Source organism: Megalobrama amblycephala, linkage group LG4 (genome assembly GCF_018812025.1).
Source record: "Megalobrama amblycephala isolate DHTTF-2021 linkage group LG4, ASM1881202v1, whole genome shotgun sequence".
Classification (NCBI taxonomy): Eukaryota; Metazoa; Chordata; class Actinopteri; order Cypriniformes; family Xenocyprididae; genus Megalobrama; species Megalobrama amblycephala.
Window position 1 is genome coordinate 3,802,048 of NC_063047.1, and position 20,214 is coordinate 3,822,261.

Below are 20,214 nucleotides of genomic sequence, written 5' to 3' on the forward strand. Positions count from 1 at the left end.
AGAAACAACGTCAGAAGCATCTTACCTGGGCTAAGGAGAAAAATAACTGGACAGTGAACAGTGGATGAAAGTCCTCTTTTCAGATAAAAGTAAATTTTGCATTTCATGTTGAAATCATGGTCCCAGAGTCTGAAGGAAGACTGGAGAGGCACAGAATCCAAGCTGCTTGAAGTCTAGCTGGAAGTTTCTGAAGTCAGTAATGATTTGAGGGGGCCGTGACGTCTGCTGGTGTTGGTCCATTGTGTTTTATCAAGTGCAAAGTCAATGCAGCCATCTTCCAGGAGATTTTGGAGCACTTTATGCTTCCATCTGCTGACAAGCTTTATGGAGATGCTGATTTCCTTTTCCAGCAGGACTTTAGCACCTGCCCACCGTGCAAAAACCACTTCCAAGTGGTTTGCTGACCATGATATTACTGTGTTTTATTGGCCAGCCAACATGCCTGACCCCTGAATCTATGGGATATTTTCAAGAGAAAGATGAGAAACAGTCGATCCAACAATATACAGATGATCTGAAGGCTCAATAGTGCCTCAGCAGTGCCACAGGCTGATCACTTCCATGACACACTTCACTGATGCTGTAATTTGTGCTAGGAGCAAGTCATTTGCTGTAATATGTGCTGCCGACCAAGTATTGAGTGCACAAATGAACATACTTTAAAGAACTTGAACTTTTCTGTTTTGAAAATCCATTTTTTGATTGATCTTAGGAAATATTCTAATATTTTGAGATACTGGATTTTGGACTTTCATGAGCTGTATGCTCTAATCATGAAAATTAAAAAAAAAAAAAAAACTTTTGAAATGTTTTACTTTACATGTAGGGAATCTAGAATATATGAAAGTTTCATTTTTAAAAATAATTTACAATAAAAAAATTACCTTTTTCCACGATATTCTAATTATATGACCAGCACCTGTATACTGGAGAGGTGAGACACACTCAGTCTGTTGCCAGGCTCAGGGTGTGTGTTAAACGCCTTATCCGGCGGGTGAAGGAACACAAGTTGTTTGACGCAGTCATCCCCTTGTCCATTTCTGGTAGCATTAATCAACTGTTTGCAGTGTCATGTCTTCTCATTAACTATCAGAATGGACCATTTGTCAAGGCATGGGCCCAGTGAGTCTACACAGTGTCATTCTTGTCTGTGTCTTTATTATTTGGCACATTGAATTGTAAATATAGTCTGGAAACTGTCAAATTTTCTTACTATGATTGCCTAATAGATTTTGTCTTATCATAGATGTTTTTGACTTGCCACATATAATTCTGTGAACTGTCAGAATGGAGCACTTGTCAAGGCATGGTTTGAAATATTGTAAATATTTTCCGAAAACTGTCTAATTTTCTGACTATGATGGCCTGTTTTTTGCTTACCTTTACTACTGAAGTTCAGAAGTACATCATGATTCTGTTCACGCATGGAGATGAACTGGAGGATCTGGAACAGGCATTGATGAACATCTTAAACTGAAAGATCGTGATGTTGACTGAATGTGGAGGACAATTTTACTGTTTCAAGATCAAGAGTAAATCAGACATCCAGGTACAAGAACTACTACAGAAGATCGAAGGAATGATGATGGGAAATGGTGGAAGATTTAACATGGAACGAATGAAGATGAGCAACAACAAGTTAATAGTCAGTTTTAGGTTATTTTATTGCTATGTTGTAAATGACAATAATAGAAACATGGCAGTTTGTTCACTAAGTGTAAGTCACTAGTTTGTCAAACTGACCTTAAGGGAAGAATCCATACAATCTGTTTTAACAGTGATTTGATCATTCTGTTGTGGTTTCAAGAGAAGATTCAGATTTTCCAAGCAGACATTAAGCAACCACCAAACTGTCCTGCCGCTTATTATGGCTTTAAAGGTGCCCAAGAATGCTTTTTCACAAGATGTAATATAAGTCTAAGGTGTCTCCTGAATGTGTCTGTGAAGTTTCAGCTCAAAATACCCCATAGATTTTTAAAAAAAAATTTTTTTTTATAAACGTGCCGATTTATGCTGTGCGGCCCCTTTAATTCTCGTGTTCTCCGCCAACAGAGCTCAGGCTTGCCTTGAACAGTGCCTAAACAAAGTTTACACAGCTAATATAACCCTCAAATGGATCTTTACAAAGTGTTACAAAGTGTACAAACAGTATTGTATACTGTTATATTGTTTACATTGATTCTGAATGAATTTGAGGCTGTGATCCGTGGCTAAAGGCTAATGCTACACTGTTGGAGAGATTTATAAAGAATGAAGTTGTGTTTGTGAATTATACAGACTGCAAGTGTTTAAAAATGAAAATAGCGACGGCTCTTGTCTCCATGAATACAGTAAGAAATGATGGTAACTTTAACCACATTTAACAGTACATTAGCAACATGCTAACGAAACATTTAGAAAGACAGTTTACAAATATCAGTAAAAATATCATGATATCATGGATCATGTCAGTTATTATTGCTCCATCTGCCATTTTTCGCTGTTGTTCTTGCTTGCTTACCTAGTCTGATGATTCAGCTGTGCACAGATCCAGACGTTAATACTGGCTTGTGTAATCACTTGATCATGGGCTGGCATTATGCAAATATTGGGGGCGTACATATTAATGATCCCGACTGTTGTGTCACAGTCTGTGTTATGTTGAGATTCGCCTGTTCTTCGGAGGTCTTTTAAACAAATGATAAAGGTAAATTCAATTTTTGAATCTAGGGCACTTTTAAGGAAACTACTTTGTTCCTCAGCACATAAAGATTAACTACTTATCGTGAATTCAGACTGTGGAGATGTGGTTTCTCCACTGCATGGATCTTCATGTGTATCTTCAGGTGACTTTTAAAAGAGAAACTCTTTCCACACTGATCACACGTGTGCCGCTTCTCTCTGCTGTGGATCCTCTCATGTGTTTTCAGAGATGATGACTGATTGAATCTCTTGTCACAGTGTGAACACTTGTAATGTTTCTCTCCAGTGTGGATCCTCTCATGTGTTTTCAGAGATGATGAATCACTGAATCTCTTGTCACACTGTGAACACTTGTAAGGTTTTTCTCCAGTGTGAATTCTCTGGTGCACTTTTAAACTGTATGCTGTAGTAAAAGTTTTCTCACACTCAAAGCACATGTACTCTCTCACACCAGTGTGTATTTTCTCATGTTCTTGTAAACTATACAGCCGTGAAAAACTCTTTCCACACACAGAACATGAATGTGGCTTCTCCTTTGTATGAACTCTCAGGTGTCTCTTCAGGTTTGTTGCCCAGCGAAACGTTTTGCCGCATTCATTACATGCGAACCGCTTCTCTCCGGTATGAACTGCACTGTGAATCTCAAGACTTTGTTTTGATGTAAAACTCTTCCCACACTGATCACATGTGTGTGGCTTCTCTCCAGTGTGAACTTTCATGTGACTCTTAAGATGTCCTTTTTGTTTGAAGCTCTTCCCACATTGATCACATGTGAACGGCTTCTCTCCTGTATGAACTCTCATGTGAAGCTCAAGATGTTTTTTATTTGAGAAACTCTTCCCACACTGATCACATGTGAATGGCTTCTCTCCTGTATGAATTCTCATGTGAACATCAAGACTTTTTTTGGTTGATAAACTCTTTCCACACTGAGTGCAGGTTGTAGATTTCTTGGCTCTTGTTTTCTTTAAAAAAGTATTTTTAGCCTTTGAGCGACTCAAAGATTTTTCTCCAGGTTTGTCATGATGTTCCTCCTCCACTTCACTCAGTTCTTCACTCTCCTCCTTCACTTCCATCAGCTCTGAAATCACAATAAAAGTTAATTTTCAGTATATTAAAGTAATTCAAAATGAGGATTATGAAGTGAAAGAACATAAAGTAAACCTTCATGTACTGAAGTAGACAACTGCTATGAAATATTCTGATCACTTTGATGCCTTTTATATATTTATTATGTCCCTGAAACAGTTATTATATTTAAAACATAGACAAATCACCATGTTTCTGTAGTGAGAACTATTAAATATGTTGATGAATCACAATTATTGCTATATTTTGACACCAACTTTTAGATTGATATTTATTGTACTAAAACTGTTTAATTATTAAGAGTTAGTCACTTTTTCTTTCACAGACTTCCACACATGTGAATGTGGGACACTGAAAACAAACTCAAGTGAATTTCGACCCTCAACCCCGTTATGAATTTTCCTCATCTTAAAACTGTGACGCCCAGGAAGTGACATCATCTGGGCTCTTTCTACAGCATGATGGGAGGACAAGAAAATAATCTCCATCCATCGTCTCAGTTTTTACACAAACTGTACAGTGTTGATCACATTCGTCAAACCTGTTACCAAAGTTATTGTAAGAAGAATATTCTATATAACTATGAATAACTTCTACATTTTATGAAAAATACAACTTTATCAATAACTATAAATCAGCTTTTGCTTAAGTCAAGCTTACAACCCTGTCAGCCATTCTGGAAGGTGAATTTACTTGATACAGTTTGGTGTTTACTGATATTACTGTTTTTTCTTTTGAAACAAGTCTAAAATGTTGGTCACATTATTGCAAATTTTGAACCAGATTTAAAATAAATGTAAAATAATCTGTATTTTGACCTGATGTTGACAATCAATATGAACATTTTTCAAATCTCACTTTACTGACCATTTGTTGAATATTAGATGAACTGCATATTTAAATGTGTAGTTGAATCTTTCCAACATGAATGTTGTTCAGCATCATGAATGAATGAAGAATAAACACCAACCTCTTTGTTCTTCAGTATCTTCACTGTGTTTCATTCTGCAGGGTTCTGGATCACTCATGTTCTCACTGTCCTCTTCAATAAACTCAGTCTTTACAGATTTCAGCTCTTCCTGATGCTCTGATGCTCATCTGATGGAAATATTCCAGTATTTATTGATGCATTCCAGTGGGAGGAGCTTCACTGATGATGTGACTGATGTGGGAGGAGCTTCACTGATGATGAATCCCAGTGTGGGAGGAGCTGATCTGCCAAAATAAAAAAATATATATATCAGTAACAGGGTTTGTTTTTATATATAAATGATAACAATATAATGTAACGAAATTTTACAAATATTAATAATGGTAAGAAAAACAGTTAAAAGCACAAAGACAAAAATAATTGTACATATCTGTAGTCATCAAATCTCCTCAGTCTGTTGACAGCAATGAAATGAGCTTTAAGTGTCAATTTACAGCAGATCTGAAGACATCAGCATAATAAATGAGGTGAAAACAGGAACTATTGACATGAAATAAAGAGTGTTTTCAGCAGTTTCTCTGTTAATATTGATGATCCTCAGACTATCAACACTCATTCAACAAGACATTCACATCATCTCACTTTATTCTGAGTGTTTGCTGTTAGAAACACATTATTGGAGTCACGATATATGAGAAAAGACTATAAAACTGATCTATTGAGAGATAATACTGTTATTTCTCACAACATGACATAGATAAAAAACCATACAAAAACAAACAATAATGACACTCATCTTCATCAACCACTGCTGCTTAATAACTATTAATTAACTATAACCATGAAACATGGTTTGATTTTATGATAAGATTCATTGTAATAAAGTAATTAGATCTTTAACATGTAACACTTTTATGTGCAGAAACTGAAAACTCTCCCGTCTCAGACTCACAAATCCTGCTGGAAAGATCTCACTTAGAGAAAAACTCTGAGATTTTAGATTTCTACTTAAACTATTTGCAGTTTTTGTAAAGCTTTCATTTGTTGTATGGACATCATTGCATAAGGAACTACTTTGTCACTTTCTGGAACATGTTTTTATTTTTTATTAATATGGTCATTTATCTAAAACTATTATAAATGTTTTGCTTTTGATTTAGTATGATGTTGTTATTAAACAGTGTTTCGTTTTGTTTCTGAATGAATCTGCATTTTGAGCGAATCAATCGGGTGAATCGATTTAGTGGTGCACTCATAAAGAGAGCCATTTACTTCATTTCTGAATGAATCAGTCGTTTGAATGAATCAATTGAATGGAAAGGACTCAGTAACTTACTCATTAAGACATTAACTTCCACCTACTGGCAGTTTTAAATTATTTTTTAGAGAATAACTTTAATAAATAAATTTTTCCATATTAATAATTAATAATTATCATTTACTCACCCTCACGTTGAATCAAATAAAATATTTAAAGCTACTTTTTGTAATGTCTCTTAGATGATCTTTTGGAGGTAATTTCTCAGACAGATTTTACATGGGATTAAATTGTGATTAATTAATTGCCATATTGTGTAATTAATTAAATAAATTAATTTATCTAAAACGAAATGTTTTGTTTTAATATGGTAAAATGTTTAGCAGCAGTGGTTGTTGAAGATGAGTGTCATTAGTGTTGGATTTTGTATTATTGGTGTCATGTTGTGAGAAATAACAGTATTGTCTTTCAGTAGAGCAGTTTATAGGACTCCAATAATGTGTTTCTAACAGCAAACACTCAGAATAAAGTGAGATGATCTGCTAATGATGTGAATGTCTTGTTGAATGAGTGTTGATAGTCTGAGGATCATCAATATTAACAGAGAAACTGCTGAAAACACTCTTTATTTCATGTCAATAGTTCCTGTTTTCACCTCATTTATTATGCTGATGTCTTCAGATCTGCTGTAAATTGACACTTAAAGCTCATTTCATTGCTGTCAACAAACTGAGGGGATTTGTGGACCTCAAATATAAACAATTATTTTTATCTTTGAGCTTTTAACTGTTTTTCTTACAGTTCTTTACTACTTTTCTAGATATCTGTCATTATTTTAATGGAGAAACAGAATAAAGACAATAATCAGTTGTTTTATGATAGACTGATATAAATTCTGAATGCGTTTAGTTTATGGGTGAAATACAAAAAGGGGTATATAGCACAAAAAAAATAATTAATTGAAAAAGAAAAAACTTTTCAGGCATATTTAGAACAAGAATCATTTGACAACATTCAAACACTGTACTGAAGGATCACAGTGCAGCCCAAAATACTCTTTAATTGACATTTTAAATCTTTATAAATCTTTATACCACTTTCCTTCAAACCACTAGCTTTCACTCATTTGTCACCAAGAAGTTTTTAATCATTTAAAATATAATGAAATTTAGTATGATCTCTTATTCTTTTATATATTTTATTAAATACAGGTTAAAATAACTATTTCCTTTTTGCATTAAATATATCTGTTACACCAAATGATGGCACATTAAAAGATTTTATTTTCACAAAAGTAATTTGAAACATTAAACAGACACATTTCATTTAGTGGGTTTTCTATGTAAAATCACTTTTGTCCATTTAATTTGATGCAGACACTACAGTTTGATATTTGGACTTTAACCCTATGAAAACAAACACAGTAGCCTAACTGATATTTTTGATTTGGGCAGATCTGAGAGCTGTTTCATAAAAGATGCTAAGAAAAGCGAGGATTAAACTCCAAACCCTGACTTGAATTAACCTAACAAATGAGTTTGGGCTAAAACGGTTTCATAAAAGGTAATTGAAGTTCACGCAGTCCCGCTAATTCGATCCAGGTTTACCTAGTCAAGATAATTTCGCGTGCACGCTTTTTTTAAGCAGCCCTAGAGGTCGATCATGGATCAAATCGATCCACCATAGGAAACGGCATACATTTTGTGCTATTTTATGCGTTTGAGACATGGTGTTTTCCTCAGTGCATAACTTACTTTTCACAAGTTTATTCTCCATCTGTAAATGTTAGAAAATCATGCAAATATTTCCATTTTGAGGCTAAACTTCACAGTGAACGAGCGCTGTTGCGCGCTAAACAGACGGGATGCAATAGAAGCGCAATAATTCCAAAATATACATTTCGCTAAAATATTTGATGTTGGACATTAAATGTAACTTATTTACAATTTTAATCCTACAAGTAAGTGTATTTTTATGATAGTAACTGTAAATGGACTATTGTAATGGGGTAAATCAATACTTTGGGCCATTTACTGAGTTTAGATTCATCTTACCAATTAAAATTTAGTCTGTGCATATTTATTTAAATTTTAAATTTTGTGATTTTAATTTCTGCTCTTCTAATAACCACAAAGAGTACTACAGCTGCCAAACAAAACCAGGAAAAAATGTATCATATATTTTAAAACAATTAAATATTGGACACAAAACATTTAGCCAGTAAGAAGGGAAAACCTGTAGGTGACACACACACACACACACACACACACACACACACACACACACACACACACATACATATATAATTCAATTCAATAGCAAAAAGTGTCACAATCAACCTGAATTCACTATATATATATATATATATATATATATATATATATATATATATATATATATAATATGAGACCAGAGTATAGATTAAATATGGGCCTTGGAAAAGGCTAGCTGACTTTATTGTGCTTTGACTACAGTGGGTAGTTTCAGTGTGGACAACAACCATACATGTCACTTCTGCAGACTGCATCTTACTCGGTTACTCTTTTCATAGCTTTTGCTGGCTCTGAAACACTCACTTAGTATTTCTCCTGCTCTTTGTCTAGCAAAAAATCACTCATCACTTAATGAAAGCTTACAAATGAAGGCCTTATTGTTTCAGGGGTCTTGTCACAGGTCTATTGATTTTGAATTTCTGTGTTACTTTTGCTATATTTTCACACTTAAAACAATGATTTGGTAATCCTCTTGTATTCTTCTGTGCTAAGAAATAAGTCTCCTGACAGTTCTCTCCCAAGTGCTTCCATTGTTGTCAGTATTAAGTCTGAGAATGATTCAGTGGGCTATATAACACTTTTAATGGTCAAGAAATTACTTCTCTTTAAATGTTTTGGTTCATCATACTTACCTTTTAATAAAAAAAAGCTACTTACACCAATATTTGTTTTTTATTTAGCACTATTTAGTAAATGTGTATATATATATATATATATATATATATATATATATATATATATATATATATATAACACACACACACACAAGAATATTGTTTCACTGCTGATTTGCTCCTTTCTAAATAAAACCTAACCAATCTAAACTGTGGATTAAAAGGCAGCACATTACTACATACAAGATTACAGCCCGCAAGCAAAGCACTTACTACAGATTAACAGTACAGCAGTACATTACAGCAGTACATTAAAAATACTTAACATAAACTGGTTTAGATTACATGATTTGTATTACCTGTATTTATGTTCTTCACTTGGATCCAGCTGTTATTTCTCACAATATGACATTAATAATACAAAAATCAACACACACTCACCATCATCAACCACCAAAGATGAATTACTACAGAGATATGAACTCAAAGTTTGATTTTCTAATAATAAGTACATTGATTGCAGTAGTGAAATTAGATCAGAAGAGACAATGATCACAAAACCTTTCGAAAATAAAGAGCAGCACAAAGTAAGGTTATTGTCATAATACAGAAACATCTCATATTTAAGATATCAAAGCAGTGATCTGTATTAAATCCAGTATAATCACCAGTATAGGCTACATGTAGATTAGAGAGGATGAATTAAAGTGTGAACTCATTGTAAATGAAATACACTAAAATGAGTTTTCAGAAATATAAACCAGAATGGGAGTCTGAGAAGTGAAAGGTTTCCTCAGATGAACTGCATTAAGTGAAGATTATAGAGCTTTTTAGCTTAAGATGATTTAAGTTTTATCTGCTTTGTATCGTAACCAATAAAAAAAGTGTTTTTATTGTTATGACTGCCTCCTGTGAGACTCCCGTGAGACTTTAGCCTCAGAACAGAAGCTCAAGAGAGTCTTCTCCATCACTCCTGAAGATCTTCAGCTGCGGCGGGTGACGACATTATGATTGAGGCAGATCTGACTATCCTGACCCTACCTGAATAATCACAGGGTTAAAGCTGAAAGATTAAAAGACACAGCGACTGACAATATATATGACATTTGTGTGTGTTTTGTAATATTTATGTTGTATAATCTGTACATTAATATGAGCTTTGTTCATTTTGAACTTAGACATAACACATTTAAACTCCTCAGGATTGTTTTTGGTGTTTCGTATCAGGGCTCACCTGTAGAGCACGTGTTGGTATCTCCTGCTTTCACACTCCATCTCTGAGAAAAGAAGAAACTAATGTTAAATTAGTGTCATTAGTGTTTGTTTTTGTGTTAATGTTTTATTCATGTTATATTGTCAGAAATAACAGTATTGTCTTTCAATAGAGCAGTTTTATAGTCTTTTCTCATATATTTGACTGATGTTTATTTATTTATTATTTGATAGGGGCAGTGTGTGTTAATGGACAGACACGATTGTACATGAATGTAAACACACCGGATTGTAGCCGAAGGCTAATTTCCATCCGTTGTCCCGGGAGCTGGGGTCACAAAGGGCCACTGCACGATCCACATTATTGCACACACCTCACATTGCACACTACTCACATTGCACAATTCACAATATTACACAATCCACTCATTACATTACACTCATAAATTATTATTATTGTACAAATCGTAATTATTGCGCGGTCACAATAATGCACAGTCAGATCAACCACAATGCAAATAATGTATATGCTGATTCAAATAATCACTTTCTAACAGCAAACACTCAGAATAAAGTGAGATGATCTGCTAATGTCTTGTTGAATGAGTGTTGATAGTCTGAGGATCATCAATATTAACAGAGAAACTGCTGAAAACACTCTTTATTTCATGTCAATAGTTCCTGTTTTCACCTCATTTATTATGCTGATGTCTTCAGATCTGCTGTAAATTGACACTTAAAGCTCATTTCATTGCTGTCAACAGACTGAGGGGATTTGTTGGTTACAGATATGTTTATTTCTGTCTTCATGCCATAAATGTTTTTCTTACAGTTCTTTACTACTTTTCTAGACATCTGTCATTATTTTAATGAAGAAACAAAATAAAGTTAGAATGAGAAACAAAAAGTTCTAAATTAGCCTCATTTGCTTTACGATAGATGGATATAAATGATTAATGCAATTAGTTTAAGAGTGAAATACAAAAGGGGTTAATATAGAAAAAAAAGAAAGAAAGAAAGAAAGAAAGAAAGAAAGAAAGAAAAAATCTTGTCAGGCATATTTAGAACAAGAATCATTTGACAACATTCAAACACTGTATTGAAGGATCACAGTGAAGCCCAAAATACTCTTTAATTGTCATTTTAAATCTTTATACGTTGCCACTATCATTCGTCCCACTAGCTTTCACCTATTTGTCACCAAGAAGTTTTTTAATCATTTAAAATATAATGAGATTTAGTATGATCTCTTACTCTTTTATATACTTTATTAAGTTCTAGTCAAAAAAAAATTGTTTCATTTTTACATAAATATATCTGTTACACTAAATGATGATGGGACATTAAAACATTTGGTTTTCACAAAAGTAATTTGAAACTTTAAAATAGACACTTGCATTTAATGGGTTTTCGATTTAAATTTGATGCAGACACTACAGTTTGATCTCTGGACTTTAACCCTATAAAAACAAACACAGTAACTGATATTTTAGATTTGGGCCGATCATCTCCTCCAACCAATCTCTGGTTCAGTCAGTGAAGATCCGCCCACTACAGGTCACTATCAGTGAAGCTCCTCCCACAGCAGTCACATAATCAATGAAGCTCCTCCCACAGCAGTCACATCATCAGTGAAGCCCCTCCCACAGCAGTTCATCAATAAATACTGGGATATTCCCATCAGACGAGCATCAGGAGCTGAAACCAGTAAAAACTGAGTTTATTAAAGAGGACAGTGAGAAGATGAGTGATCCAGAACCCTGCAGAATAAAACACTCTGAAGAACAAAGAGGTTGGTGTTTATTCTTCATTCATCAAACTATCAAATACATAATGAAACTTTAATGACAACATTCATGTTAGAAAGATTCAAACACTTCTGCATATTTAGATATGCAGTTAAACTATGAAATTATACATAATGTTCTTTCCTAACAGAAGCTCAGTAAAGGGAAGTTTGAGAAACTTTCATACTGATTGTCAACATCAGATCAAACTAAATATTTATTTTACATTTATTTCAATATCTGCTTCACAGTTTGCAAAAGTGTTTCCAGAATTTAGGCATTTTCAATACAGTTTTCAACATTGCTAATTTTAGGAATAAACTGTAACACCAAAATGTATGAAGTGAATGAACTTTCCAGAATGGCTGACAGGGTTGTGAGTGTAACTTGAGCAAAATCTCTTCTTACAGTAACTTTGGTAACAGGGTTGATGAATGCAGTCATTCATTTGTGTAAAAACTGAGACAATGGATTGGGATTATTTTCTTGTCCTCCCATCATGCTGTAGAAAGAGCCCAGATGATGTCACTTCCTGGTGTCACAGTTTTAAGAAATCCTCTGGTTTTGAAAGGAGGAAAATCATGTCAGAAGTAACAGGGTTGAGTGAATCATGTAGGACACTGATAATAACACATTTAAAGATGCAGTCAGTCTAGACTTTGAGCATGTGAACTTTCTACAGACACAGCAATGTTCAAGATATGACGTGATATAAAAACATAAATAACAAATAATAATCACTCCAAAATTTTAAAATATACAATCTACTCCACTTTACTGCAAAATTTACTTGATCTTGTGTTTCTGGTGTCCCACATTCACATGTGTATGAAAGGAAGTCAGTGGAAGGAGAAGTCTCTGTGAACGGCCCTTAATAATTACACAGTTTTTAGGAAAATTTATTAAATATGTAAAAATATGGCTGTTAATATCACATTAGATAATTTTGTCATTGATCAAATATATTACTCAAAATATTTCAGAGCAATGTGTTCTTTATTTTCTTAATATTATTTATAAATTATCAAGAATTATTTAAGGGAAGGTGACAGAGCAGCTATTTGGGAAATTCTGTAGCCAGAAGACCTCCATTCAGTGCTGATTGTCTTAATTCAGTAGCCTGGGTGCCAGCCCGAACCCCACCCACAACATTTTTTGGACGGGAAGTTCGGTCTGGACTCGATCCATTGTGGAGTAATTATGCTCGGCTCCCAGAAGGCAGAGCCAATCAAATTGCCAGGGCGGGCTTTAATCGATGATGGACAGGCTATCTGCGGTTACGTAACCACCCACGTCATCAAAGAGCGCTTGGGTTGAATTGGTTGACTGCAGCTGGAGAAGTAAGATGTTTAGATTCCACTATCACGTCTGTAATAAAAGAAATCGACAGCGCATTAATTTTAAAAGACGAACAAAGAACCGCAATCAAGGCATTTGTCGATGGGAAAGATGTGTTTGCCGTCCTTCCAACGGGATTCGGCAAAAGTTTAAGTACAAGTTCAACATACGTCACTTACTGCGTTGCTCTGATTGGTTGTAGGTCTATCCAATTGAGTGCAGAGTTTTTTTTTTTTTACTGGTTCGGTTAAGACACGCCCCATAATTCAAGTGCAATGGAGCAGTATCAGACTCACATTCTGCCTAGAATATGAGTATGACGAAGTCAGGCTATTAATTCAGTAAATCTTGATGTAAAAACATTTGAAATTGGAGTCAGATTAAATGAGCAGCTAAAGTAAAATTGAGACGTCTCGGTTACATGTGTAACCCTCGTTCCCTGAAGGAGGGAACGGAGACGTACGCCAGTAGTGACCAACGAATTGGGATATCGCTAGAGAGCCCTATTAGCTTCGAGTGAACTAAAACAGGCCAAAGGAATTGGCGTGCGATATTTGCATAATGCGCACCGCCTCTGACAGGTGTATAGAAATAGGAAGCAGATGCAATCACACTCTGTTTTTCGCTGAGGAGACAACTGGTGTCCACGCAGCAGCGAGGGTATAGAAACTGTGGCGACGGGACGTACGTCTCCGTTCCCTCCCTCAGGGAACGAGGGTTACACATGTAACCGAGACGTTCCCTTTCAGTCGGTCACGTTCGACGTACGTCAGTAGTGACCGACGAATTGGGATCCCAAATAAAGCGCCACAGTTACGAAACCCCTTCCAGTGCCCAGCGCAAGCTCTAGCCACCCGTCGCACCAACTGGGACGGTGAAGGGGGCAAGCTTTACGCCGAGAGAGTTTACTGCTGTCTAACCAAATACCCACTAAGTAAACTAGACTACACTGGGGAAGCGAACCCGAAGGGGACGCTGCGGAGGCCGGGGGGCAGTACGCATATGGAGTCCCTGGGATGGCTCCACCTGAGTAGGGGGAGACATATCTGACAGGTGACAGCAGAGCTGGCTCTGCTAAGGGAAAGACACGGGCTCACCGTAGGGAGTTTGACCGTGGACAATTACACATATGGGACCACTTCACGTAGAGGAGTCACAGCATATGGAACCCAGCCAAACAGACAACTTCAGAGACGGATGTTGGCCTGGCATCAGACACTCCGCAATGTCCGAGCCGAAGGGGAAGGCGGAGGAACTCGACAGGGTTCGCCAAGCGGGGAACGCGACTGGAGTCAAAGATGCACGTATCCGGCCCAGGGGGCGGGAGTGGCATTGCAAGCCGACACTTAGAGCGGGTTCAACGGGTCTACCGGCTAGTGGAAGCGAGTACACGGGAAGATACCGGCTCTACACGTAGGCTATAGAATCTAGCGAACGTGTTAGTTGTGCGCCCAGCCCGCAGCTCTACAGATATCTGTCAGCGAGGCGCCATGAGCCAGCGCCCAGGAAGAGGCCACTCCTCTGGTGGAGTGGGCTCTCAACCCAAGAGGGCAAGGCACGCCCTGGGATTCGTATGCCAGGGCGATGGCATCCACTATCCAGTGGGCCATCCTCTGCTTGGAGACAGCCTTTCCCTTCTGCTGGCCTCCGTAACAGACGAAGAGCTGATCTGAGGTCCTGAAGCTTCGCGTTCTGTCTACGTACACACGCAGAGCGCGGACGGGACAGAGCAAAGCTAGGGCTGGGTCTGCCTCCTCCGAAGGCAGCGCTTGCAGGTTCACTACCTGATCTCTGAAGGGAGTGGTAGGAACCTTGGGCAAATATCCGGGCCGGGGTCTCAGGATGACGTGAGAGTCACCGGGCCCGAACTCTAGGCACGATTTGTCGACCGAAAATGCGTGCAGATCCCCTACCCTCTTAAGCGAAGCCAATGCAACCAGGAGGACGGTCTTGAGAGACAGTGCTTTTAACTCGACTGATTGCAAAGGTTTGAAGGGATGACCCCGGAGAGATGTAAGAACCAGGGTCAGATCCCAAGAGGGTATGGAGGAAGGGCGAGGAGGATTTAGTCTTCATGCCCCCTGCATGGTGATGTGCGGCGATAGCGGCAACATACACCTTGAGGGTGGAGAGAGACAGCCTTCGCTCCAAGCCCTCTTGCAGGAAGGAAAGCACAGATCTGACCGAGCATGATTGGGAGTCCTCTTGGCGAGAGGAGCACCATTCAACGAATAGGTTCCACTTCAACGCATAGAGGCTACTCGTGGAAGGAGCTCTAGCGGAAGTGATGGTGTCTACGACCGCTTGCGGGAGATCACTCAGAACCTCCGCATCCCATCCAGGGACCACACATGGAGGTTCCACAGGTCGGGACGCGGGTGCCATAGGGTGCCCCGTCTCTGAGTCAGGAGGTCCTTCCTCAGAGGAATCGGCCAGGGAGGGGCTGTCGTGAGGAGCATCAAGTCCGAAAACCAGGTCCGAGTGGGCCAGTATGGAGCCACTAACAAGACCTGCTCCTCGTCCTCCCTGACCTTGCACAGGAGCTGTGCGAGAAGGTTCACTGGGGGAAACACATATTTGCGTAGGCCCCAGGGCCAGCTGTGTGCCAGGGCATCCGTGCCGAGCGTGCCACCGGTCAGGGAATAGAACCACTGGCAGTGGGCAGTTTCTGGGGAGGCAAACATCTATCTGGGCCTCGCCGAAAAGCTGCCAGATCAGCTGGACCGCCTGGGGATGGAGCCGCCACTCGCCCGCAAGTGGAGGCTGCCGTGAGAGCTCGTCGGCTGCACGGTTGAGCACACCTGGGACATGAATGGCACGAAGTGACCTCAGATGCTTCTGACTCCATAACAAGAGATGGCGGGTGAGTTGCGACATGCGACAGGAGCATAGACCACCCTGATGGTTGATGTACGCAACGGCCGCAGTGCTGTCTGAGCGGAGCAGTACGTGCTTGTCTGACAGCAGCTCCTTGAAGCGGCCCAGTGCAAGACGTACTGCTAGCAACTCCAGGCAATTGATATGCCAATGCAGCTGAGGCCCCGTCCAAAGACCCGACACTGCATGCCCGTTGTACGTGGCCCCCCATCCGGTGGCAGAGGCATCTGTGGAGACCACAGCGTGCCTGGACACCTGTTCGAGGGGCACTCCCGCCCGCAGGAACGAGGGGTCCGACCACCGGATGAGGGTGCCCATCTCGGGACCTGGCCGCGGAGCCAGTGTTGAAGCAGCCTCATATGGAGCAACCCGAGCGGCGTGACCGCGGCTGCAGATGCCATAGGAGCCTCTGAAAGTCCTTCAGTGGGGCCGCTGTCCTGCGCTTGAGCGTACTCAGGCAGGTCAACACCGACTGGACGTGCTCCTCGGTGAGTCACACAGTCCGGGCGACTGAGTCTAGCTCTAGACCGAGATAAGAGATCCTCTGCCCGGGGTTGAGTTTGCTCTTGTCCCAGTTGACCCGAAGACCCAACCGACTGAGGTGAGCTAAAACCATGTCCCTGTGTTCGCACAACTGCTCTCGCGAGCTGGCCAGGATCAACCAGTCGTCGAGGTAGTTGAGGATGCGAACGCCCTGTTCCTTGAGGGGAACAATGGCCGCCTCTGCAACCTTCGTGAAGACGCGGGGCGACAGGGCCAGCCTGAAGGGTAGGACTTTGTACTGATATGCCCGACCCTCGAACGCAAACCGTAGGAAGGGTCTGTGACGAGGCAGAATCGAGACATGAAAGTACGCGTCCTTCAGGTCGATCACTGCAAACCAATCCTGGGGACGGACGCATTTGAAAATGCGCTTCTGCATGAGCATCTTGAACGGCAGCTTGTGAAGGTACCGGTTCAAGACGCGCATATCCAGAATTGGCCGTAGCCCACCGACCTTTTTTGGTACAATGAAGTAGGGGCTGTAAAACCCTGACTTCATATCGGCTGGAGGGACCGGCTTGATTGCATCCTTCGCCAGGAGGACAGCAATCTCCTGAGTGAAGTGGACAGCCCTGAAAACTGGGGGACGCCGGGTGAACTGAATCGCATAGCCGAGTCTGATGGTGTGAATGAGCCAGCGGGATGGGCTGGGGAGCGCTATCCACGCTTCCAGACACCGAGCCAGCGGGACCAAAGGCACCACAGACGTACCGGGGGTGGGGCAGCGAGGCAGAGTACGGGGACCCGACTCGGACGGCATGGGAGCGGCCCGGAGAGTGGTCGGACTCTGCGAGGCAGCAGTGCGTATGGGAGACGGCGCACGGAGCGCGGCTTACACATCACACTGCCACCTGCTGGCGAAGTGAGAAGGGCCTGCGAGCGGCAAGGCGGGGCCTCGCACGCTGACAGACGCACCCTCTTGTGAACTGGAGGTTGGGGAAACTGCTCTTTTTGTGAGGAAGTGGGTACCGTTGGTCTCCGGAGAGCCAGCGGCGGTGGACTGACAGACACACACACAAATTGGGAGATGATGGAAAACTCTCCCGTAGAGCAGGATCCTTCCCCTCCAGGGCTGCCAGGGCTGGGCACCACGTCCGCGACTGGCACCCTACTGTTTGGCTGGTGTTGGCTGCTGCTTTACCAACTTAGCAGAGGTGGAGGACGACGCGGGTGGGCGCCCTCGGCGACGAGCAGGCTGAGGCTGAGCCGCCGGCGGCAGGGTGGAGGCAGCAGCGGACCGCCGGGGCATGACATGTTTGATCGCCTCAGCCTGCTTCTGTGCGGTGGAGAACTGTTGGGCGAAGCTCTCCACCGCATCGCCGAAAAGGTCGACCGGAGATACGGGAGTCCAGGAACCGATGTTTGTCGGTTTCCCTCATGTCCGCAAGGGTCAGCCAGAGGTGGTGTTGCTGGACTACTAAGGCGAGGTCGGTGGCAGCACACAGCTCCCCAAGCAACTGTTGGTCAAGCCCTCCCTGGGGCATTTCTGAAAGCGCTTTTGCCTGATAAACCTGCAAAAGTGCCATGGCATACAGGGCGGAGGCAGCTTGTCCACAGGCTCTGTAAGCTTTCTCTGTCAATCCTGACGAGAATTTACAGGCCCGGGACGGGAGACGCGGTTCACCACGCCAGCCAGTGGCAGTTGGACACAGCTGCATTGCAACGGACCGCTCGACTGGCGGGATCCTCGCATATCCCCTGGCCTCTCCGCCATCCAGGGAGGTGAAGGCGGACGAGGGTCCAGACCTCGCACGAATGCTATACGGCGCCCGCCAAGATCTGGTCACCTCATCGTGCACCTCCGGGAAGAAAGGCATCAATCATCAAGCCAAGAGGGCCCGGGAAAGGGTGGAGGGTTCCACACGAGTCCGGCACTCTCGACTGCCCGGGAAAGCACAGCCGTCAACTCGGGATCGGCTTCGGGCAACGCTACAGTCCCAGAGGGAGGGAGCGCAGCCGAGTCTTCATCTCCCGAGGACTCCTGCTCACCTTCCGATGCTGAGATCGACATCTGATCCTCAGCGGGTGCACCAAAGGTAACGGCTAGAGGGCCGTAGAGGGCCCAGCGGAAACCGATGGCAGCACGACGGGTTGCAGTGCTGATGAGGCGGCAGGGGCCCGCGGAGCGGTGCTCGGCGGGGAAGCCCTAACCGTAATCCTCAGATCACCTTGCCTATACGCCGCCGAACCGTCATTCCGACCGGAGCCGGAAAAAACGGCCGCATGGGGCATAGGGGAGGGGACCCCCGCTCCCTGAGAACCAAGGAACGAGAGTCTCGATCTCAGCACTGCGATAGTCATATTCCCGCAGTGAGAAAATGAACTATCCACAAAAGCTGCTTCAGCGTGCTGAACGCCCAAACACGTGATGCAGAGATTGTGCCCATCAGCAGGGACCAGGGAACGACCGCACCCAGTAACGCACAGACGAAATGACATCTTGATAAAGACGCAGGGTTCGTCTGTGAAGCTCTTTTAGAAGGGGAAAGAACAGCTCTCTCGTGCTGAAGCACGCAGGGAGTATCACGATGTGTTCGGGTACACCACTCCCTGAACACAACGTAGGAACCGGCCCAAATCGCAACAGACAGCACGCTTTAAATGGGACAAATTGCTGTAAAAACAGCAGTTGAGAGCTCAAAGCTCAGGCTCCTCGTTAAGCTCGCAACCTCGCTGCTGTGCCGTAACACCAACAGAAAGCGCTGATCCTCTTCACAGGCTTGTTTAGAAAAACACTCTTTGAAGTCTGTACAGCTGGACACCAATCGGTTGGCTCCGAAGCAAAAGACAGAGTGCGATTGCATCTGCTTCCTATTTATATACACCTGTCGGAGGTGGTGCGCATTATGCAAATATCGCACGCCAATTCCATTGGCCTGTTTTAGTTCACTCGAAGCTGATAGGGCTCTCTAGCGATATCCCAATTCGTCGGTCACTACTGACGTACATCGAACGTGACCGACTGAAAGGGAACTAAATTCTACAATTAAGTGAACTTCACAGGAGCGCTGAAAAGACATACACACATTATACCTTCACCCAGACCACTGGATTCTGTCGTTGGAACGACAGCTGGTCCTTTACGATTGGAAGATTAATGTTAAAGTTTCAGGGACATATGCAACTAATTTATGCAAATGCATCAAAATGATCATAATGTTTTGTAGCAGTTGTCTATCACAACAAGTCTCAATTTTATGACCTTTAACTTCATATTTATCTCTTTAAATTATTTTGATTTACTGAAAATTAAATTACTTTTTTTCTTTCGTTTCAGACTGATGGAAGTGAAGGAGAAGAATGAAGAACTGAGAGAAGTGGAGGAGGAACATCAAGACAAACCTGGAGAAAAACCTTTGAGTCGCTTAAAGACTAAAAAGACATTTCTAAAGAAAAGAAGAGCCAAGAAATCTACAACCTGCACTCAGTGTGGAAAGAGTTTCTCAACCAAACAAAATCTTGATGTTCACATGAGAGTTCATACAGGAGAGAAGCCGTTCACATGTGATCAGTGTGGGAAGAGCTTTACACAAAGAGGACATCTTAAGGAACACATGAGAGTTCACACTGGAGAGAAGCCGTTCACATGTGATCAATGTGACAAAACATT

General features: G+C 41.4%; 1 protein-coding gene across 1 annotated transcript in view; it reads left to right on the forward strand.

The window, feature by feature from the left end:
* The window catches only part of LOC125266032 (zinc finger protein OZF-like), a 30,162-nt gene extending 11,543 nt beyond the window's left edge, over nt 1-18,619 (forward strand). The window contains exon 3 of the mRNA XM_048186519.1: nt 18,204-18,619. Coding sequence (XP_048042476.1) covers nt 18,204-18,619 — 416 coding nt within the window. The remainder of the gene's footprint in view (nt 1-18,203) is intronic.
* Nucleotides 18,620-20,214: the final 1,595 nt, after the last annotated feature.